This window comes from Nannospalax galili, unplaced genomic scaffold (genome assembly GCF_000622305.1).
Source record: "Nannospalax galili isolate Female #2095 unplaced genomic scaffold, S.galili_v1.0 scaffold805, whole genome shotgun sequence".
In the NCBI taxonomy this organism is placed as follows: domain Eukaryota; kingdom Metazoa; phylum Chordata; class Mammalia; order Rodentia; family Spalacidae; genus Nannospalax; species Nannospalax galili.
This window is the reverse complement of record NW_008353486.1, coordinates 1,718,198-1,742,780: the sequence shown is the minus strand read 5'-3', so window position 1 is coordinate 1,742,780 and position 24,583 is coordinate 1,718,198. Positions and strand designations below refer to the sequence as shown.

At 40.3% G+C, this 24,583-nt stretch overlaps 1 protein-coding gene across 3 annotated transcripts in view; it reads right to left on the bottom strand.

Annotated features, from left to right (window-relative positions):
• Positions 1 to 2,676: 2,676 nt before the first annotated feature.
• Aftph (aftiphilin) overlaps positions 2,677 to 24,583 on the bottom strand; it is a 71,908-nt gene continuing 50,001 nt past the window's right edge. The window contains exons 6-10 of one of the 3 annotated variants that reach the window (XM_008850635.3): positions 23,298 to 23,420; positions 17,867 to 17,927; positions 16,323 to 16,406; positions 12,146 to 12,269; positions 2,677 to 3,791 (exon numbers count right to left, since the gene is read on the bottom strand). In XM_008850635.3, the coding sequence (XP_008848857.1) occupies positions 3,647 to 3,791; positions 12,146 to 12,269; positions 16,323 to 16,406; positions 17,867 to 17,927; positions 23,298 to 23,420 (537 nt within the window). In that variant the 3' untranslated portion in view covers positions 2,677 to 3,646. The remainder of the gene's footprint in view (positions 3,792 to 12,145; positions 12,270 to 16,322; positions 16,407 to 17,866; positions 17,928 to 23,297; positions 23,421 to 24,583) is intronic. The other 2 variants (XM_008850636.3, XR_003846693.1) reach the window with 2 other exon arrangements.

Below are 24,583 nucleotides of genomic sequence, written 5' to 3'. Positions count from 1 at the left end.
TTAGGGCTGGTTAGTGACAGAACTATTTAAAAAATTAAACATTTGCCATATTTATGTGTATGTGCGTGAGTGCACGCACACCTCCTCACATGTGTGAAGGTCAGAGGACAGCTTTAGAGATTTAGTCTCTCCTTCCATTATGTGGGTTGGGCTTGAACTCAGGTTGTCAGTTTTGGCTGCAAGTGCCTTTACTGGCTGAGTCATTGGCTGGGTACAAGCTGTGTTTAACATGCAACTCCTATCTAATTTACCCTACCCATGATCATCATAACATTTGGTCCCCTAAGCCCCCTGGGGATTATACTGCCCTTGACACATTCCTTTCCACCTACAATGATTTTGAAATTCATTTCTAGTGTATGACTTTCTAATGAAATACTTTAGTTGGCTGCGAAGTTAAAAGCTGTGCAGCCCAGACATCTGGCTGACTTACCCTGTCCTTTCCTTTCTTACTACCATAATCCATTTACTTTCAGGTAGCTTTCCTGGATGGAACACTACAACTATGTTCCAGCCAGATGACTTCAACTGGAGCCACTGTGCACCTTGCAGAAAGTGTAGTAATTAATATAATATGTTGGATACCACCCTTTTAATTGTAACAGCCACAGAGAAATGGGAATGTGACAAGATGGGTTTTATCCTACAGAATGCAGTAACCAAGCCTAATCCTGATTCAAGAAATAAGAAAAAATGGATAGATAGCAAGTTCTAAATAAAATGCACCATCAGGGAGAGGGCAGTTCTCTAGGAAATGACTCATAAAGAGAAGCAACAATGCAACTGAGCTTAGCAGTTTCCTCTCCCCACTCTGGATCAGGCTGCAGTTCCCACGGCTCTTTGTACTTGGCTATGAAGTGGGATGAGACCCTGGGGAGGAGAGCTGACTTCTCCATTCTCACTCTCCAGGGTCCTCCTGGTTGACTGAGAAAGGTTAAGTGGATAGTGGTGGCCAGCAGCACGGATGGCTAGGGAAGGCTGGACTGGCACTCTCCCTTAACCGAGATCCCAGGGAGATGTTCAAGGTCCTACCAGAGCTGACTGCCTTTTGGCGTTACTTGAGGCTTGACAGTTGCAAAGTGCAGCCTTTCTGGTCCTCAGCCTAGAGCACTGACTTTAACCTAGGACGATCCAGTATTATCACCTGTTATGATTACAATAGCAAACACCAGTAAGACAAACAGAAGGAAGTCTGGTTTATTTAGAAGTGGTTATAGCCGAATCCACTCTGAGTCACTAAAATGGGGCCAGCTAGCACTTTAAAACAAGTTCTCATGCTTGCACTGTTCTGTGAAGTGGCCCCTTCTGTGGCTGCTGCTTGGACCTCAGGAGCTCCTTCCATAGGCTCTGCTGCAGCTCTGCCAGATACTGTTTATGGGCTGTCTACCTAATGTGACAAGTGTCCTAATACCTTTTGTTTGAGTCTCTACAATTATTACCCTGAGACAGGAGCTAGCTATGTAGCTCAGGCTAGCCCCAAACTCAGGTTCTTCCCATCTTAGCCTCTAGTGCTGGATTACAAACATGCACATCTTTTCCTTAAGACATAGACCTCTAAGTACCATTCTCATATCCAGAGTTACTATAACTCAGGCTCAGAGGTTGATTAACTTTCTCATGAGAGCACAGATAATAAACACGCTCATTAAAATTCCTCTGGGGATATCTTGGCTATCTCTTCCATTAAAAAGACTCCAGGGCACTAGGAACTTTTATTTGCAAGGACAGTCTTCTCTGAAAAAGTGGGGAAGTGGTATGAGGATGCTTAACTGGAGACGCATCATGTCACTCTAGGCCACATTTACACCACCCTCAGAGTATTCCAGTGGCTCATGTCATAATTTGGTACCCGGGGATCTGTCACTGGTGTCAAGCCTGGACCCCCGCCCCCCACTGGAACATTCCCCTAGTGGGCAAGGTGGGCGGTCCTTCACTGGCAGCTTATTCCTTAGGAAATGTGCGACTTTCTTCTGACAAACATTTAAGGACAGTAATCTCCTGCCCACCTTTCCACCTCCCATTTCCTATAGTGTACTGACCTTCATTTCCTGTAGGTGCACTGGGGTTACAGGGAAGTTGTCAGGCCTATGTGGCAAGCATGTTACCCACTGAGCCATCTCTCCAGCCCCATTCAATTCTTTTAAAACACTGTGTTGGAGGGCTGGAGAGATGGCTCAGCAGTTAAGAGCTTGCAGAGGACCTGGGTTTGGTTCCTAGCACCCACATGGTGGTTTGTAACTCCAGTTCCAGGGGATGCAATGCCCTCTTCTGGTCTCTGTGGGCACTGTATGCACACAGGGCACTTACATATATGCAGGCAACACACACACATAGAATAAAAATAAAGAATTTTTTAAAAATTATGTGCTGGGGCTGGGAGGGGGGCATGTGGAGGTTAGAGGACAACTGTCGGGTCAGGTCTTTCTTTCCACCATCTGGACTCCAGGGAGCAAACTCAGATGGTCAGGCTTGTGGCAAGCATCCTACTTACAGAGCTGTTTTGTGGGCTATGATCCAACTCTTAGACGCCAGATTCTAATTCTTCCTGATTTCAACCAAATAGAAGGCCTACCAAATGACTTTCTTTGGAACAAAAGTCATTAATTCTGAGCAAAACTTCTCATCCAAATGTATTATTTTTCCTCAGATACTAAAGTACAAAGACAATAGGCTAAATTTATTTTAAATTATTTTATTTTTGTATAAGCTAAAAGAAAATTTACGCAATGAACTCTCAGACAACCTTGGGCATGCACATTAACCCTGTTAGAGGTTCTTCTACATCTCTCTCTCTTTTCCATAGGAATTTCCCCGAACATTTAAAATCCATAGTTTTCACTGTATATACAGCCTAAACCATAGCAATCTATGATTATGTCATTTTACACTGTGCAAAATCCTCAAAAAAATAGTGGTATGACAGAACAACAACAACAACAACAAATCAGTGACAATTAAATTTCATTAAGACATTCATATAATTTGGTCCTTTTCCAAATGAAGCTAATTTAGAAGAGGCACAATCTTTAACCCATTCCAATCAAATTCCAACAGTGATCCAGACCCCATAACCAGAGAGCAGACCATGATGTTACCTTTGCAGAAGTTCAAACAGCAATATGCCAGATTGAAAAGATTAAAAAAGAGACCAAAGATGTTAACGAAAGCCAGATCTGAAACAAACCCATCACACACAAAATGAAAAATCAAATGGATTCTGGAGCTTTTTACGATAGTAAAAGTAGTCCAACACACGACAGGAAGAAGAGCACGTTCAGAGCATCCACGAAGTACCACGGGGATCTCAGACAGCAGAGATTGGAGGTTTAATTTTCTTTTTTTATTTCAAAAGTTTTTTTTAAAGAAGGACACCACCAGTGTATTCACAAAGACAAAGATGTATACACCCCAGCAACACAAAAAGAGTAAATCTTCAAAAATGGTCATCCCCTGATTATTTACATTTTGTTTCTAATATAAATTTAGGACTTCAGTATGTAAATAAATATACATCATATGTATACCTTTCTAGGGTGGCTTACCAACAAATCAGCTGAACTTGATTTTTTTAATTATAGCAGGTATGCTTTTGATGGTAGGGAAAGGATGGAGGAAAAGTATTTAGAACCGTCCAGTCCAACAGCTGTCAGTCTGTTTGTTCCTGGGAGCTTGTGGAAGGTGTTAAGGTGGCTGGGAACATCAACACCTTGGCATGCATGAATGATAAGTCAGGAAGGCTGGCGATCACCCTGACAGCTTCCTCACTCAGGTGCTCCTCTCTTTTCGGCTTCCTATCAACAAGTGAGAAAAGACAAGCGTGTTAATGGGTGATGTGGGCTAACTGGGAAAAACAGTTCACTCTCAAGATCTGTGGGTAGCAGCCCTAGGTACCTGAGAACCTTTGTTCTGTTAACTGCTGCATGAACAACAGCACATGGTTTGCTTTCCTGTGCTCATTCAATTAGGCACGCACATACAGATACTCACATGAACATATGGATAGCTCAAACCTTTACACATCTACCCAGGCATAATTTTCAAATGTAACTAGGTAAGTACAGTGCTGAAGTCCTGATAATATTCCGCCCAAATGGACTTTCCCCTGCCCTCTGCGAAACTACCAGTTACCTCAATCAACATAAAAGGAGTGGCGAAGGCATGGTAAGTCATTTTAACCTCAGGCTTTCCTCATCCCAGTGGGGAATTCCAGGAGAGAAGGCCCTCAGCCAAGCTGGGTGCGGGCAGCAGCACGAGAGCTGTATGTAGGTGGGACCCAGGGGAGGCAATCTCTAAATCTTACAGGCTATTACCTCACTCCTAGGTGAGCAGTCTGAGCTGATCACAGATAGGCAAAACTCTCAGTGAGCCAGCCTGTCCTACCAGGTAAGCAGAAGGCCATCCAAATGAACAACAAACGTGGCCAGAGCACACAATGCTATCTAAACTACTTTTCCAGGCTGCTAAATACATTTAACGGATAATTATAGCCACACAAATCATACTGACATACAAATTAATTTCAGACCAAAGATCATCTGAAACTGACTACGAAAAGCCCAGTTCTCTTTTATGGTAAATGTATCAGCAGATGGATCAATATTCAACTCAGTTCTAGTACCTAAATGTAGAAATTCTACATTTAAAAAGTTAAATTTGCATCTGAGTTGCACTCAAACAGTAGAACCATTAGACTGACGCTTGAAAAAGTAGATATTGGCAGCATTCCAGCACTCCTCTCTAATCTCAAACGAAACTGTGGAAAAGGCCAACCTTAGTGTCACTGGTAACGCACGCAGTCAGTCAGATGCCAGGTGCCTTCTGCTACGGAGGAAGACCTGCGATGCACTGCAGGCAAGATGTTTACCCTGCATCTGCAAGCCTTTAGACAGAACCCCCAATTTACAGGACGGGGGACTAGAGAACACAGTGAACACCGCTTGATGGAATACTAATAAATACAACTACTGCTACGTGGAGTTGCCCATTTATACAGTATGGTTTGGGCTTGGGAGAAAAAAAGCAAGGAAAATATTTAACCAAAAAAACAACTTGTAAAGATGGATCCTGGGTTTTGTTTTTTTTCCCCCACAGAGGTACTATCTGGAGGCACTATGAAGACATATTTAAAAGTTTTTAAAAGATTTACAATTTATAGTTCGTGCACTTGTCTGCAGACATTTATGTGAGCTATTCTTATTAAAAATGCTTGAGAATTTGAAATGGTTGTATCGCAGCAGTGATCTGATTTGCTCTTCAGTGCCCTCAAAGACTGATTCTTGCAGTAGAATGCAATGGAGGGTCCAGAAAGGAGGCCAGTTCACCTTTTCACCCCAAAACAAACACGTCAAACCTTTCAAAAGGGGAAGAAAGAATGATTTGCTCAAGCAACAGTGCTGGGACAACTAGGCACCAAATCCAGGATGGGATCCCTCCCTCCCTCTCTTCACTATGAACTAAAATTAATTCAAAATGCATTAAAGACCTATACATGTAAGACTTGGAACTGTAAAACTACTAGAAGAAAAGGTATAAAATCTTCCTAACTTTGCTCACACACAAAAAAACCTATATGCAAATGTTCATAGCAACATACTCAGAATAGTTAAAATGTAAAAACAGCTGGCATCTATGTGATTCTAGCCATCTGGAGCTGGGCACAGGAGGATCAGGAGTTCAAGGCCAGTGGGCCTACATGCAACCCTGTTTCAAAATTAACACAAACCAGAAGAAAGGCAAAAACAAATGTTTACTGATTAGGGTGAAACAAAATGTGTTATTTCCAAACAATGGAATATTATGCAGCTAAAAAAGGAATACCAATACTTTGCCATAAAAATGGATAAAACATAATGATAAGTGAAAGAATCTGGACACAAAAGGCCACAAAGCCCAGTGTGGCAGTGCACATCTGTAATCCATGAAGCCCAGTGTGATGGCATACATCTGTAATCCCAGACCTGGCAGGCTGAGGAAGGAGAACGCTGAGTTTAAGGCAAGTCTGAGCTTGCCTGCTTCTCCTTCCCTTCTTCCCCCAACCCCCAACCCCCCACGCTGTGCTGGGGTTCAAACCCAGAGCTGTGTATGCTAAGCATACTCTATCACTAGGCAAAAACTTCAGGAAAATAGGACGTGGTTCTTCCTTTTCAATATATAATTTCTTATATTTTTCTTTTTCTTTTTTTTTTTTAAATACAAGTTGGTTTTTGTGGTTTACGACGTCACCAGTGCCGAGTCCTTTGTCAACGTCAAGCGGTGGCTTCATGAAATCAACCAGAACTGTGATGATGTGTGCCGAATATTAGGTGAGGCTAGATCCCAGGGGTAGGGACAGTGGGAGGGCAGCAGCTGGTGCTTCTTTGGGTGACTGACTGTGCTTTGTCTTAAAGTGGGCAATAAGAACGATGACCCTGAGCGGAAGGTGGTGGAGACAGAGGATGCCTACAAATTTGCAGGGCAGATGGGGATCCAGCTGTTTGAGACCAGTGCCAAGGAGAATGTCAATGTGGAAGAGGTGAGGCCTGGCTGAGCCGAGTGGAGGGGGAGGTGAGGGCCCATGAGCTTTGGCTATACTGTACTGATCCTGTTTCCAGCACAGCCCTCCTCTCTGACTCCTGGCCTGCTCAGGGCATCTGAGTGACCATTTATTTAATGCCTGCTGTTGGTCAGACATTGTGCCAGGTCCTTTAAAAAAATTAAAAATATTTTATTATTTTTATTTTGTGCATATGAGTGTATTGCCTGCATGTATGTGAGTGCACCCATGTCATGCAATGCCGCAGACATCAGAAGTGGGCGTCGGATTCCCCTGGAACTGGAGTTAAGGACCATTCATAGCCACCATGTGGGTGCTGGGAATTGAACCCAGGTCCTCTGCAAGAGCAGTCAGTCCTCTTAACCACTGGGCGATCTCTCCAGCCCCTTGTTTTTGTTTTTTGATAAAGGGTTTCTGACTGGCCTGGAGCTAACTAAGCAGGCAAGGTTGGCTGGCCAGAGAGCACCAGGAATGAGCCTTTCTCTATGTGTTGCATTTTTTGATCTGCTCCATTTCTGACCTGGGTCAGTTCACCCCAACACAGGCAACCTGGTGCTCCCCAACTCTTGGGAGGTCATTATATTGATGCTGAACTTAGTGTGGACTGAAAACAAAAACAAAAAAACCCTCAAACTAAACAACTGTCCTGCCCCACCAGCAATGCACTAGGAAAACATACAGATAGCAGGTTGGCTGCTGGTTGGAATTAGGGGAAGGAGTGATGGCTGATGGGTACAGGGATGTCCGGGACCGAGTATGAGAAGAATTTTCTGAAATTAATGATAGTTGCAAAACATGTGAACAAATTAAAAACCAGTGAATTATATTTTCAAGAAAGGTAGATTTTATATGTGATGTTTTTTAAAAAAATATTTTATTATTTTTCTTTTATATGTATGCATGTATTGCCTGCATGCAGGTAAGTGCACCCATGTTGTGCAATGCCCGCAGTGGTCAGAAGACGCTGTCGGATCCCCTGGGACTGGAGTTACGGACAGTTGTTAGTTGCCATATAGGTGCTGGAATTCGAACCTGGGTCTTCTGCAAGAACAACCAGTGTTCTTAACCTCTGAGCCATCTCTCCAGCCCCTATATGTGAGTTTTTACATCAGTAAAATAGTAAAAACAAAAAGACCGCACAGTATTCCTGCTAACCGCTAGTCCTTATAGACTTAAGTTAGAGGCCATTTTGTGCTATTAGCCAGCCAGCCACCCACTACTTAAATTAGAAAACAACCTTTTCCATATTAGGAAAGGTAAGCAAAAAGATGGAACTATTTTAAAAAGAACTCACATTTCTTTAAAAGACAAAGTGAAGGCTGGTGATGTACCTCAGTCTAGACCTGGCATGTGTAAGGTCTAGGTTCAAACCCCAGAACAGTAGCAGCAAACAAACCAACAAAAAATCCACTTCAGCCAGGCATGGGGGGGCCACACCTGTAGTCCCAGCTACTTGGGAGGCTGAGGCAGGGGTATTGCTTGAGTCCAGGAGTTCTGGGCTGCATGCAGCATGTCATGTGATCTGGTGTCCACACTAGCTTTAGCATCAATGCAGTGACCTCCCAAGAGTGGAGGACCACCAGGTTGCCTATTAGGGTGAATTGGCTCAGGTCAGAAATAGAGGTCAAAACACCCACTACAAAGAAACCAACAAAAAAGTGAGAAATTACAACCTATGTATTGACAAGAGAGGACCACATCATATTTCTTCACATATTCAAAGGATCTTTTGAAGAATGTGTGTGAGGGGCTAGTAAGATAGTTCAGAGGGTAAAGGTGCTTGCCACCAAGCTTATGACCTGAGTTTGATCCCAAAGACCCACATAGTAAAAGGAGAGAATGACTCCTCCAAGATGTCCTCTGACCTCCACATGTACACGGAGGCTGGAGCATACCTCCCCCAATAAATAAATGTCATTTAAAAAGAAGAGAACAGAGAGTGTGAGGTATTGCTTGCTCTACATCAAACTTCGTCCTCTGCTTCAGCTACTGCTTCTTCTTCCTTAGACAGGGTCTAGATGTGTAGCCTAGGCTGATCTTAAATTTGTGATCCTCCTGCCTCAGGCTCCTGAGTGCTAAGATCACAGGCTGCATCAGCACACCCACTTCAACTTCTCTTCTAACCCATTCTGCTCCCACAGTTCCTCACAAAGCTTTACCATTCTACTTTCTGTGCACTGTCAACAGCCAAGAAGATTCTGGCAAGCTTCACTTTCTGTATTTTATTTAATAAAACAAAAAGGAAGCAAGTACTAAAGAGCAAGATGCTGAAAAGCCTTTTGAAGTTATACATGCCACCTGCCTGTCTCTTCTCTGTACAATTAAGAATCCCTCATGGAAGGCTGGGATATACTTGCCTAGCATGCATTAGGCCTTGGGTTTAATCCCCAGCATTGCCAAACAAAATAAAACAACCCCATTTCTGAAAAAACCAAAACAACAAAAATACCTCAAACCACTTATGGTGATATTTTAAATGTTTTATTGTAATTTATTATTTTTATTTTATGTGTATGAGTGTATTGCCTGAATGTGTGTAAATGTATCTGTGTTGTGCTATGTCCATGAAGGTCAGAAGAAGGTGCTGAATGCCACGAAACTGGAGTTACAGACAGTTGTTGGCCACCATGCGAGTGCTGGGAATCGAACCTGAATCCTCTACAAGAGCAGCCAGTGCTTTTAACTGCTGAGCCCTCTCTCCAGCTTCTCATGGTGATATTTCATAGTATAAGATTTTTAAATATTATTATCAGGGATTATGGGTATCTATTTTCACTATTTAAAAATGTTTTTGATTTATTTTTATTTTATGAGTATAAAGGTTTTGTATCATATGCATGCAATGCCCACAGAAGCCAGAGAGGGCATTGGATCATGGAACTGGAGTTACAGACTGCTGTTAGCTGCCATGTTTGTGTTAGGAATTGAACCTGGAATCTCTGTAAGAGCAGCCAGTGCTCTTAACCACTGAGCCATCTCTCCAGCCACAGCTTCTCACTATTTTCTTTTTGTACTTTATTTTTGGGTCTTTTGGACACAGGGTCTCCGTGTAACCGCAGTTGGCCTAGGACTCACTATATAGACCAGGTTGGCCTTTGAATGCACAGAGATCTGCCTGCCCCTGCCTCCCAAGTGCTGGGACTAAAGGCATGCGTCACCATGCCCAGCTAGCATCTCATTATTTTCAAATAACATGTATTCTTCAAAAATGAAATATAAGCTGGGTGTGATGGCGCACCTTTAATCCCAGCACTTGGGAAGCAGAGGCAGGTAAATCTCTGTGAGTTCAAGGTCAGCCTAGTCTACATAGCAAGTTCCAGGGGAGAACCTTGTCTTAAACAAGCTCAAAAAAAAAAAAAAAGGAAAGAAATCCAAAGTTAGCAACTTGTTTTCAATATTAAACTGGGTCTGAGAATGTAGTCCAGTGGTAGAGCGCTTGCCTAGAATGTGCAAGGCCTGAGTTTGCACTCCAGCACCTCAAAAAAAACAAAACAAAAACAAAAGATAAAAATTATTAGAATAGCTCTCTGGCAACTACAGCTTTCCTCCAGAACAAATGCTACATTTTAGTTGATTCTTTTAGTTTAGAAGAAGATGAAGATGAGAGAAAAACTTAAAAGTAGTAAGGGGTTGGAGAATGTAATATATCTCAGGGATGAGTTAAAAAAATGAAGGACCATAGCTAACAGTGTGGTTTAGAGCTCCTCCTACTGGCAGCAAGGATGAGTCCTCATTGCTGGGACTCCAAAATCTAAATCTACTACAGTTTAGATCAGAGAGAGAGAACAGTAGGACTGTCCCAGAAACAAGGTTAAAGTCCAGACAATAAAGGTATCAAGTGTTTGTTTTTACAAATCAAGTACAATGGGGGCTGGAGTGGAGTGGTTAAGAGCACTGACTGCTCTTGCAGAGGACCTGGGGTTTGGTTCCCAGTACCCACATGGCAGCTAACAACTGTCCACAACTCCAGTTCCACGGGAATCTGATGCCCTCTTCTGACCACTGAATGACATGAGTACACTTACATGTAAGTACATTTACATATATGCAGGCAGCATACTCATAGACATAAAATAAAAATAATTTTAAAAAATCAAGCATAAATTCTACAATAACTGCAGTTACAAAAGGCTCGTTTAGTAGGCAGGTTGGCATTACCTGACGGCATACTATGACAACATAGGGCAATGATAGGAATGGAGAGGATCTGTAGACAAAAAGGTCCTACATGCTGTAAATTTATTCTCCAGAAAAGTCAAGGGTATCTACAATTATACACTGAATAACAGCAGCTTTTCAAAATTGTAATAACAGCTGAGTAGACATAAACACACAAGTTTCAAAGACATTGTGATCACCTTTTAGTATTGGGAGGTAGGCAAGTGAATCTCTCTGAAATCGAGGCCAGTCTGGTCTGCATACTGAGTTCTGGACCAGCTGGGGCTATAGGGAGACCCTGTGTCAACACCCCTCCAGACCTCCAAGCCAATAAAAGACATTGTGATTACTTAAACTAACACTGTAAAGAAGAAATGGATTTTCCTCCCCTATGGAAGAATTATATGTGTGTGTGTTTGTTCATTGATTTATTTTTATTTATTTATTGAGACAGGCTCTCCCTGTAGCTCCAGTTGGACTACAACTTGCTATATAGATCAGGCTGGCCTCGAACTTACATTAGTGTACCTGACTGTGCCTCCCAAGTGCTGGGACTAACGGAGTGTGCCACCATGTACCACCTCTTTTTTTTTTTTTTTTTTTTTTTTTGGTTTTTTTGAGACAGGGTCTCCCTGTAGCCCCAGCTGGCTTAGAACTCCCTATGTAGACCAGGTTGGCCTGGAACTTACAGAGACCCACCTCCTCTGCTTCCCTAGTGGTGGGATTAAAGGAGTATGAAACCATGCCTGGCCATGTACCACCTCTTTAAAATGTTGGCGAAGCATGGACTTGGGAAGCAGAGCTGAAATGTTAACTACCTGATATTTGCTCTTGCACTCATGATATTCTGTCCACACTGCCCTTCTACTAGGAACTGACTTATTTTGTTGGTTAACATGTCAAATCATTGGATTATTCTAATGGCTAATTGTGTCAAACTCAAGGTTTCCAGAATCCTAAACACAAGGTCCAAGTGACATCCCTTGTCTCTGGTTCCAACACCAAGAGAGAACTGTCCCTAAACAGACTCCCAGCAAGTGTGGTAAAGGAATGCTTGATATATCAGGATCCGGTGCACCTTAGCAAGAGCTCTGGAAACAAGAAAGGTCTGTGTGTTCTACTTTAGCTTCGGTGACACTAGGAACATGAAACTGCTTCTTGACAATGCTTTTCTCAGTAATTACCAAGGGGGGAATTCTCCTGAGTGGTACAATGATCTCAACACTTAATCAGGTTGTTCTCTACGAAGGGGTGAGGGAGGAAAAGGAAAACCTCATCTGTCAGTCCTTTCCAATAAAGTTCACAACTAAACATGCTTTAATAATATTTTCTGGGCTTAGCCATTTATTATGAAGTCAGTTTAATACACTGAAATACTGTCACTTACATGTTTTTGCCTTTGGTCTGTTTAAAATCAGAATTCAAAGCTGGGTACAATGAAGAGTAGGCATTTACCTGGTAGATGTGCTTGTCTTCTCTACTGTGGACATGAGCTTTGCAAATGCATCAGTCACTCTGAGGCTTGAGGTTGAGACTTCCAGCTTAGCCGTTGTTAATTCATACAACTCGGGATCCACACCTTATAGTATAAAATGACAGTCAGTGATGGCAAGCTGCATGGGTTAGTTAGCAAGCTACAATCCAAGATGCAACAGCAGTATCCATAAACATCTGAGTCTTTCACAGCACCACTCATCTTCAGATTATGTAGCATTTTACTTTGCATTAAAGTTTTATTACTTGTGTGTGTGTGCGCACGCACACGCGTGTGTAACCACAGCGTGCATGTGGAAGCCAGACAACTTTGTGGAGTCAGTTCTCTCCTTCTACCTTTATGTGGGTTCCAGGGATTAAACTCACATTGGCAGGCTTGGTCAGCAAACACCCACTGAGCTATCTCACTGGCTGGCCTTGTGTTTATTTTTAAAATTAAATGCTGGTCTTTGGAGTGTCTATAAAAAAAGAACATAAAAATTCCACTCTGGAATAAATACTTTATGTAACAGATGCTTTAGGAATTTCTATCACTCACTTATGCTACATTACCAGTGTTTTATGTAGAATGAATATGCTTTGTCATGATCCTGTGGCCTAGGCTGGCCTTGGCTCACGGTGATTCCTCTGTCTCAGCTTTCTGAGTGCTGGGATTATAGGCACGAGTCACTGCACCTGGCCTCCAACATGCCCATTTTTTTTCTTTTTTCTTTAAGCCAAGGTCTCCCTGTTGTCCTGGAACTCACTATTGTAGACCAGGCTGACCTTAAACTCAAGAGATCCACCTGCATCTGCCTCCCAGAGTTCTGGGATTAAAAGTGTGTCACCACACCCAGAAACTTCCTCAATTTTTAAAACTGGCCAATGAACCTCATTTTGAAGCTTGCCCTCACCTCACCTGCTCAACCATTTTTATTTTTATTTTTTAAAAATCTCCAGTATTTTCTTCCACACCAAAGGCTTGGAGATTAACAGAAATTCTCTAATGTGGAAAATGATTTGGTTAGTTTAACTATCTTATGACTAAAGGACATGAGCAATTATTCAAAGCATCAAAGTGTAACTAAAAATACACTGCACTGTTATTTCCATCTAAGAGATGGAAAAGGTAAAATGTTTTCAGAAAAAATTGAGTGAGAACACTATTTTTGTACAAAATGAAAGTGCTTATCTCCAGGAGTAAATATAGCTCTATAGTCTAATCTAAATCTTGTAGTTCAAAGACCAGATATCTAGTTATAGTAATTAAAAAGGAAGCTAAGTTAAAGAGTGTTTTATAGCTCCTTCAATCTTTGGCTCTTCTTTCTTCTGAGACAGGGCCACACAATACTGCCCAGGCTGGCCTGAACTCCGGGCTCATGTCACCCTCCTGCCTCCATCAGGACTACAGATGTGCATGAATGTGCTTGGTTTTCTAAGAAAAGGCTACAAGATTAGACAAAAACATAATAAAAGCATGAACAAGTTTTCTCCTTTATTAACAAACTCTGTAGATGACCAATAGATATTTAAGCACAGATCTCAGATGTTTATAGAAATTAAACAAGCAAAAGCAGCTTCCACGATTACACGTCCAACAAGGGAGGGAGGCTATAGAAGATGTATGTTGACTCTCCCAAGTTCTTGATATTTCATTAATGCAGTTTCAAAGTGTATTTCAAAAGATTCTTTCTGTAATAAGTATATGGGTCACAGTTAAAATGTATGAAACTGTAGATGTCTGTATACGGACCAAATGAACCCAAACTACTTCCCTTTTTCACTGTTAAAGGTTAGCTTCCAAGTAACCACAATATTTAAGATGACACATAATGTATAATGCATAATAAACAAGTACATTCTGACTGGCAAAGGAAAGTGCCAGTAAAATCTTGGATGGGTTTATATACTAGCCACTTGGTCAAATAGTAAAGTGGCAGATTGAAGAAGAAGAAAAAAACCCAAAACACCAATAAAAAGTCACCTTTTCAGGGTCGGGCATGGCAATGCATGCCTTTGCTCTCAGTACTCAGGAGGCAGAGGCAGGAGGAACTATCTCTCTAGCCTCAATCACTCCTTCCCTTTCATGAAGGACCCCCAAAACAAGACAAAACAAAAAAACCTGTCTGAAACCCACAATTATGGTTAAAATTTTCAGATACAATTGTCTGCCATACAGTAATAACTGGAGAGTAATTTTTTAATGGAAGATTTTTTAAAAACAGAACTCTAATGAGGCATAGTTCAATTACATAATTAAAGTTAGCCAACCAAGTTCTATGCCAGCCTCCTAAGAATCACACACAAGATAATTAACCGCAAGCTAAGACAGAATGACTTTCCCATAAACAAGTGAGGAAAAGTGTAAACGAGTGGTGAGATGGGATACTAAGGAGGGTGCTGGTACCTGGAGCTTGATGGGAAGTTTAACAAACCCAGCAGCAATAAAAAGAAGTCCAAGCAAATTTATCATGATCAGATTCATACAGCAGCTAGAGCACTGATGGAAATCTCAACAGGAATACTGGAAGGTTCCAAAGTGACGGAGCCTGCCAGGGGCCAGGCTGAGTTCTGAGCCCCTCCACAGGAGCACCTGCTCTTGCAGTGTGCACCCTGAGCTTGCTTACCAGTTCCTCTCTGCACTTCTTTATCTGTGCTCCTATCAATGGTTTTTAAGCAAAATTTCAATCTAAACCAAGTTTCAGATATCCAAAAAAAAAAAAAAAAAAGACCTCATTTGAATGACAGTACAGACTATGACCAAATGAAGCTGAGAGCAAACTGAAACTGGTAACTAATCTTTGTTAAGTTAGTAAAATAAGGAAAATGATTTATAAGGGTTTGGCTTTTCCCTTTTATCCCCATTAGGCATTATGGAATATCAGACTCATTAGATTATTCCATAAATCAGATATATTAAGAAATTTAAATAAATAGTAAAATACCATCTAGAATTCCACCAGATACAGAGTGGTCTTTCATATGCTTGCAAAAATCTTGAAAACAATGAAAATGAAAACTAGGGGCTTAGATCTGAGAAATCTGTCATTCTAATCCCAGAGCCCTGTGAGGCTTCCCTGTAGCAGGATCAGATCTCCCTAGCCAGATGTAGAGAAGGGCATCCTGGGCCCAGGCCTGCCCTTAGCTGGCTTTGTTACTCCTCCACACATCATCACGGTTCATAAATGGTTGGAAGTGAGTGGCTGGGTTCTCAGGAACCCAGACTGGCTATGAAATGGCCCACTAGTGGACACAGAAGGGAATCCTGGCTACGCATTCCAGGCAGCATTGACACAGCACCCCAGTGGTTGCCTCATGACCAACGGGCATGATTACCAGATCACAACTTGGGATAACAGGGACTCATTAAAATCATATCCAATAAAATGCAAACATAAAAGTGCCAATATAATTTTAATCTTTTATTCAGTTGGAAAATGACAAAGTACATTAGTCCTTTGATCAATGAACTGAACTTTTGTAGGGCTGAACATTAACAGGCATTCCAGTAAGTTTTAATGTCTAGCCTTTAGTTATCTCACAGCAATTACTTTCTACTATTAACATGTTTTTAACTCCATGGAAACTAAAAGTATGTTTTCTATTTAAGAGTCACATAAAAACAGTAATCATTCTATGTGAGACTATATAACTAACTACATGCTAGACTCCAACATTTTGGAATCAATTATATATTTAGCAGCACTAATAAGCAACTAATTAAAATGCTAGAATTTGTAAAAGTTACATTTTTACAGGCATAACAATCTGAAGTCACCTTTGTGTACTAAAATATTCTTCTATCTCTAAACTAGTTCCCCCCCCCCAATGGCTTTATAGCATATGCTTTAAAAATAAGCATATAAATACATTTTCCCCTTAGAGGGGTGGAAAAAAAAAGTCCCATCTTTAACCGTCTAGGGACAGTAGGGCTATAGTATCCTAGAAACCATTGTTAGCTTTCAATATTACCCTCTGAGAAGGTTTTTTTAAAAAATATATTTTACATAGATTGTAGTCAGATACTAGAAAATAAAACAGATGAAAGAAACGTACTAGAAAGAGAATGCAATCAACATTTTCCTTGTTTATAGGAAAGTCAAGTGTGGTCATGCTTTTAGTGAATTAATTAGAATTGTGGTTTTAACACTCTGCTGACCTGGGATTGTGGTGCTGCTGCTAGAGCTACTGTCATCCACGGGCCCAAAGAAATCAAGGTTCAGAAGAGTGGAACCTCCACTAGCTTGAAATTCAGTGACCGTGTTGGTAGGCAGCCACACAGAAGGTAAGCCAAGGGAGGAGGGGTTATGTGTAAAAAGGGGTAAGACACACACTTGAACATGCAGGTTATAATTAGTATCATTACACATCTTAAAAAAATCAACATTAAAACAATGTGTACAGTATTAGTTTTTCATTACTAAGGACATTTCTAGTAACAATTTAACTTCATGTACATATTCTCATGTACAATTTAAGAATGTAACACTTTGTTAGGTTTTAGTTAGAAGTTCAGTTCTTTCTGTAAAAACTGAAAAGCCGTATCAGAAAGAACGAGGGAAAGGCATACTCATTAAAGGGAAACAATACTTTAATCTCAACCCAACATTAAATCAGTACATGCCCCAAACAATGTCGCGTTAGCAATGTTGGCTTCTACTTAATGCTTTTTTGAAAGAATGACAAAGCTGTCAGTTTCAGAACAGGTACCAACACATTAACTTAAGTAACATAAGAGTGTTACAAGGGCCGATCCTGATGTGCAAGCGGTACTGTTCCCCTTTAACTCTGCAGCAAAAATCAGAAATAGTATACATTTTTTTAAAGAAGTTGTTAATAAAAAGCACGATGGTTTGACTGAAGACACTAGACAACAGCAAAAGGTGCATCCAGGCTTTCCTTCAGCACTATGTAAGTCAATTGGTGATTCCCAGATGTCCTAGGACCCAAGCTACAGGCAAGCTCCATAGCCACTGCCACTGCGGCAATGGGTACTCTAGATAACCAGCTTCAACAACTTCAGAAGCACAGGAGAGGCAGCAATTATATCGCAGGGTCCCTGAAAACCTACTGTATGAACCTGAGCAGCTAGCACTGCATGTTATTTTAAAGACCCTGCATAAATCACTTTTTCAGGATTTTAAATTAATAAGCAAAACCAACGATCTCTGGAACTGATCTGCTAGCACTTGTAGATAAGTTTTAAAAAATAATCATGAAAACCATTTTCCATTTGCATAAAAGTACTCTACAAAATGTTATTAAAGCTGCAAACTACTTGAGCCAATAAATACAGATCTATCTGCACACTGCTTTTGGTTAAGTAAATGATTGTGCTTTATGCTTTGAAGCAGCCTCCAGCCACAAGACTTTCTATCCAAGAAAATTCCATAAAGTAAAACTAAAAATAAATAAATATATCCTAGCTAAAATATCATTTAAACTATCTAATCCTGACTTAAGATAAAGAAACTAAAACTTTACCTTGTTATTACTACCAGTATTTGAACATTAATACTGTTGGTAATAGTAACGGCTGGTTTCTCAAGTGATTACCGTTCAGAAAGAAAGCCTGAATTTCCAAAGATAAGAGTAAGAAGTTACGTTTAAACAAAAAAGGAACTCAGCAGAGAGAAGTCTGTCTGAACTGTGCAGCTTTCTTAGCTCTAGCTCTGGTGCTAGAGACTCTACGGAGAGACGTACCATCTAAGGGGTTAGTAAGGCCACTGCTACTCCAGTCAAACTGGACGGGTGGTAGAGACTCCTAGAGTGGAGAACCAAAAGGCAAAATTCATCAGTACAGGTTGTAGCAATGTAAGGAATCCTCAAAACAAAACAAAACAAAAATGGTTACTAGACCACGGCAACAATGTACCTACAGGTTACCTGAAAACATTAACACAAACTGATATTGCATTGGCATTAAAATTGGCACCTAACAAATGGAGCTACCTTTAAATTTTCAAACAAATTTATGGACTGATTCTATTTCAATATTTCTCAATTCATGCTTTAAATGGTTAGATTTATTACACTTTTCCAAAAATATAGCAATTAAATTTATTTTAAAAACTAGTCATGTGACATTAACAGATAAAATACAATGCAACAGAGAAGGTACTGTACAAAAGTAAGGTTTGAATTGTTTATGATGAGAGTAACCACTAAATAATCAGCTGTATGATCTTCTGATAATTAATTTAGTTGTCTCCTACATATAAAACCAGAAAGTGCAAAGTCCAAAGTCTCTAGTTCTTTACAAGTTTCCCAAGTTCAAAAGAAACTGTGGGCCAATAAATAGGATACACATTTTTTCCAAGTATTGATTTTTAGGTATTTAATTCTTTCTATCTATCTATCTATCTATCTATCTATCTATCTATCTATCTATCTATCTATCTATCTATCTATCTATCTATCGAGAGGTATGCACATGTGTTGGGGAGGATATACTGGGTGTTCTGCTGTCACTCTCCACCTCATTCCTTTGAGACAGGGTCTCTCACTGAACATGGATCTAGGCTGCAGGTTACCAACTGCAGTGATCTTCCTGTCTCTTCTCTGCACAGCACTGGGGTCCTAGTGACATAAGTAGACAGACATCTGTCTAGGTTCTGGGAATTCAAACTCAGGTCCTCATAGCTTGCACATGCAAGCACTCTTACCTACTGAGCTATCTCCCCAGTCCAATTAATGTTTTTGAGACAGGGTCTTGTGTGTTAAGGCTGGTCCCAAACCTCTGATCCTCTTGCTTCAGACTTAAATAGTTAGATTACAGGCATGTAGGTGTGCGCCACCATATCTGGTCAGGTATTTCTTTTCATTAAGTTCTCTGACTTAGAAATTGGTTGAAATCCAATAGTAGACTGTATTTATTTATTTATTTATTTATTTATTTATTTATTTATTTGAGACAAAGTCTTGATGTTGTTCAGGCTGATTTTGAACTTGTATCTCTCCTGCTCAGCCGTCCAGATGCAGGCATTACATGCACTCTGATACCTGGAGAGAATTTTTGAAAGAATGCACTAAAAACGATTCTCAGAACTGATTATTCTAGGTTTTAAAATTTCATAGCATAAAAGTAAAATGGGAAGCCACGTCACTGTCAGAATGGTTTTTAGGGGAGCTGCTTTTCCTCCCTTTCCATTTTTTCCTTTGTTGCCAATGTTGACAACACTTAAGGAAATAACCTGCATCTCACTGGATCTGATTTAAATACCGGCTTTATATTCTGGGGGTATTGCTAACACTAGTCTACTGTAAGGAGGCCCCATCATAACAACATACTCACTTTTTTTCTGGGTAAAGACACTATTTCATGTAGGAGAGAAACATGAATTAGTTCTTTTGGGAAGTCTAATATTATGATGTAAACAATTGTTTTGGTAAAATAGGGGTATCAATGATAGGCAGATTAAAATAAGCACTTAATCTCCCCAAATCAAGTACGGCCTGCTGAGGAGGAAGGAGTTAAAGCAAGTACAATGCTAACACTAGGAAGTTCCAGGGGCAACAGACGGTGGTACAGAAGGGAGTGACTAGAAAGCAGTCTTTGTTCTGGGTCTGTGTTGTTATGACACCCCCAAGCCCGAACCCAGGGCTTGACACTTGCTGAGCTAAGGGACACCACCTAAAGGAGTTCTTTGTGCTGATAGAGATCTGTATGTTGACTGTGGTGGTGGCTACCTGAACAGAATCATGTGATAAAGTGATATAGAACTATACAAATTACATTCTATCATATCTTGCTTCTGATTTTCACCACCATGAGGGTGTGCAGGTAAAGGCAGTTCGGACTTTTCTTGTTCTACTTTTGCAGTATCTTAGAAATCTGTTACTAGTTCAGGTAAGTTAAAAAATAATACTGGAAGCCAGGTGTGGTTGTGCATGCCTTTAATTTCAGCACTTCGGAGGCAGAGGCAGGCAGGTCTCCATGAGATTGAGGTTACACTGGTCTACATAATGAGTTCCAGGCCAGCTGGGGCTACAGGGAGACTCTGTCTCAAAAAGATAAAAAAGGAGCTGGAGAGGTGGCTCAGCAGTCAAGAGCACTGGCTGCTATGGAAGAGGACCCATGTTCTGTTCCCAGCATCTACAATGGCAGCTAACAACCATCCATTACTCCAGTTCCAGGGAATCCACACCTCTTCTGACTTCCATAGGCATTGCACGACACAGGTGCACTTACCTACATGCAGGCAATACACGCATACACATAAAATAAAAAATAATAAATAAAATTAAAAAAAGAAATATTTAAATAAAGAATTTCAGCTTCTCATAGACGGTCATGGCATTTTGAGGACATTCAAAATTATGAGGCAGTAAACATGAATCAGCATTTAGTGGAAAAGAAGATGAAAAACAGAATACCTAAACAAAAAGAAAGCTAACTATAATGACTTCACAAGTAAAGCAACTCAAAGACACAATGTGCTGTGAGCGATTCCTGAGAGACAAAAGCACTGGAGGTTCTGGCAAAGGAGGCTGGGTTGGTTTCACTGTGTCGAAGTAAATCACTTAGCTTTCCCAAGTATGTTTTCTTACTAAAAAAGGGATACATGGTATGAAATAATGTTTTTTTTCCTAGTTTTAAAATTCGGATTCGTGGCTGAAATGGCTACATAAAACAGAGACCTGAGAAGCTGCTGGTGCGACTAGCTGGGTAACTGCCAGTGAAGAGTTGATGCTGCTGCTATGGAAGTGTGAGATCAGGCCCCCAAAAAATGCTGTTTTGTCTCCCACCAAGGTACTTTTAGCTTTTGGTTTTGGCTTTGTTTTTTAATCTACTGGATTTGGGGTCTCATGGTGCCGTTACTGATTTCCCTCTCAGTAAGAACTTGGACTTAAGATCTACCTGTCTCAGATTTCCAAGTGCTGGGATCAGAGATGTGTGTCACTACACCAGGCTACTAAGCTTTGAAATTTCTTAACAGATGCAATGGAGAGCCAGGGGTGGTGGTGCATGCGTTTAGTCCCAGCACTTGGGAGACAGAGGCAGGCAGCTCTCTGCGCCTTTGACGCCAGACTGATCAACATAATGAGTTCCAGCCTAGCCAAAGCTACATAGTGAGATCCTGACTAATCAATCAAGACAACAGCAACAATAAAGAGAGGCAATAATTATAAGACTGACAAATCTAAGCCAATTTGAGGAAAAAAACAAAAACAAAAACCCAAAACAAAACTCAACAGGTATGTAAACTGGGACAGAGTAGGCAGACCCCCAAAAATTATGCATGGTAAAAACTAGTGGCAAGAAATAAATACCATTTTCTACAAAGAAAATCTTTATAATGTACTTGAGATGTTTATTTTAACCTGAACCAGAGGTACGGAGCCAAGTAATGACTGTGTAATTCAGTGATAGCAGTCAGGCAACTCAGCACTAAATTAAAATAGACATATTTTACTGTGCCACCTGGCATATGCTTTTACTTAAGTCTAAATTAAATTATATAAGAAGGATAAGATTTAGGGGCAAAATGACAAACAATAGCTAACTCCAATGAAATAAGCAATAGTTATGGCACTGAGTATGTGGAAGTTAGTTGGGTGAAGGAAGAAGAAAAACTAGCAATAAACATCTCAACAAGAAAGTCTACCAAGTAGTTAATTTTTAAATACCCAATGCTGTGGAAATGAGAATGCTGACAAGGTAGAAGAAAGAATGTGCTGTGGGCAAGAGGACTTTGGAAGCTGCATTGACAGAGCAGGCCTGTGAGAGCAGCTGAATGAACAGCCAGTGTAGTGCAGACAAAGGAAGGAAGGAAACTGAAGACAGACCCCACCTACCAAGCCATGCTACCCAACCATCAACAAAGCCAGGCAGTGTACACACCAAGCTCGGTTGCCTACTAATTCTGAGCCAGCAACAATCTGGCTTCAAAGTGAAGTATAAACCAAACCCAAGAATAAACCTTAGTGGTACACAGCAATGTCTCTTGAAACACACTTAAAAAAGGTTGGACCTATGTTTTATACATCATTGTCTAAAGCATGTTCTTCAAACGCTAGTTCCACAAGTTATACTTCTCTGCTCCCCTGACCCCTACAAAATGGGTCCTGTGGTCAAGTAAATTTAAGAAATGAATTAAAATTAAACAGGAATATTTACCGTGGGACTCTTCAGGGTGCTGAATATGTGTGTTGTGAATCTCCAAGGGTGACTGACTATGAGGGTATAATATCTTTCCCAAATTTTACCCCAGAACATTGTTTGAGTGGATCAATACTATGGAACACATACATTTGTGTGTTAGATATAGCTGATAATACTTAAGTTTTAATAAATGACACAAATGGGAAGAACTTGTTTTAGAAACAGTATGTTCTAATTTTTATTTTATGTTCTAAAATCTAGAACAATAATGTTCATTTAAAAATACTTCTAAAAAATAATGTTTATCCAGCGCTGAAATCATTTATAATTTGGCATGGGACGAATAAACAACTCAAATAGACCATTTTCACTAGATAAAAAGTGAGAAGACTTTAATATGAAACATATTGGACTGAAATATAAAATTTGTGCTTAAATGTGCTAAAGAGGTCCAGGATAATAAATGTAGGCCAGCTTTTGTTGCTTTCTAAAACTTTATAGGATTTCAGGAAAAATATAGCAGATGAGATTTTTTTTTTTTTTTAAATAACTAGAGACTAAGGCTTGGTGTAAAAACCTACCCATAATCACCGCATTCTCAAATTGTATCTTTATATTTTTGAAAATTGCAGATAATTGCTCATAGCTTAAGGATGTTAATTAACAATCAAAGCCATGTCCATCATCAAGTTTTAAAAATACAAAGCTAATGGGGCTGGAGAGATGGCTCAGTGGTTGGGAGCACTGGCTGCTCTTAAGGAGGACCTGGGTTCGGTTCCTAGCACCCACATGGTGGCTAGCAAATACCTGTTAACTCCAGTTCCAGGGAATCTGATGCCTTTTTCTGACCTCTGCGGGCACTACCTGACATGGGTGTACTTACATACATGCAGGCAATATAACTCATTCACATAAAATGAAAGCAATATTTTTAAAAATACAAAGCTAACAGATCTATTAGGGGAAATAAACTGGTATGTATGATCATGTGCTACATGCACAATCACCTACACACATGAGTATTTTTACCTGGAATTGATCAGATGTACATGTGGTCATCTCTGCTGTCAAGGTGCTTGTCTGACCAATGGAAGCGATTTTTTCTGCAGCAGACAGTGGTTTCAATGGTTCCTTGGTGGGTTCTAACATACCCTGAAAAAAGTCATTTAATTGGAGAAGGATCAATGTATAAACTTTATTAATGGTCATCAAAGAGAAAAAAAGACATTTTCCAAGTACAAAGACAGTATTTTAGAATCAAAAATTTTGAAATAATACCGTGCATTTTAAATAGATTTATTTAGTTAGTTATTAGTTATTAATATTTAGTTAGTTATTTAATGTGTACTAGTGCATTGCCTGCATGTAGGTAGGTGCACCCATGACGTAAAAATGCCCACAGAGGTCAGAAAAGGGCTTGGGATCCCCTGGAACTGGAGTTACTGACAGTTGTTAGGCACTATGTGGGTGCTGGACTCAAGCCTGAGTCCTCTGTAAGAGCAGCCAGTGCTCTTAACCTTTGAGTCATCTCTCCAGTCCCACATTTTAAATAGATTTTTAAAACAACCGAGGTACTACTTTATAATGTTTAAGACACTAAAGCTGTAGGAAAGGGCATCTTTCTACAGTGGTGGTACCTGGAGTCACGATTTGAATCTGAGCTGGTCTCAATACTTAGATCCTGGGTCTGGCAAAGAGACTGCCATTTCAGAAAGGAAACACACTCTACATATTCCACTGGATTTGTGACTAATCAGTTTTTTTTCCCCCTCAGGATTTATTTATTTTATTTTATGTGTATCAGTGTTTTGCCTGCATGTATGTAAGTATACCATGTGCATATAATGCCCACAGAGCCTAGAAGAGGGTATTAGATTCCCTGGTACTGGAGTTACAGATGGTTGTTAACTGCCATGTGGGTGCTGGGAACTGAACCCAGGTCTTCTGGAAGGGCAGCCAGTGCTCTTAACCCCTGAGCCACCTCTCCAGCCTCCCTGCAACACTTTTAAAGTAAAAACTTAAAACATTTAAGGATGGGTATAGAGACTGGATGAAAATCACCACTTGGTATCAAAGTTCTACCAAACACAAAATGGATAATTCGGGCTAATGGCTTAAAAAAAAAGCAAAGCTTTCACATATTCTAAAATAGTAGCTGAGGACAAAGGTGGAGTGATTGCCTATGCTGCAAACCAACCAAACCAACCAAACAACTTGGTAAGTTCTTGAATATTTACCAAAGTTTATATCCCAGACAAAAGTCACCCTTAACTGGGGGATCAAAGTTGTTAAGTTAGCAATGTTAGAATCTGTAA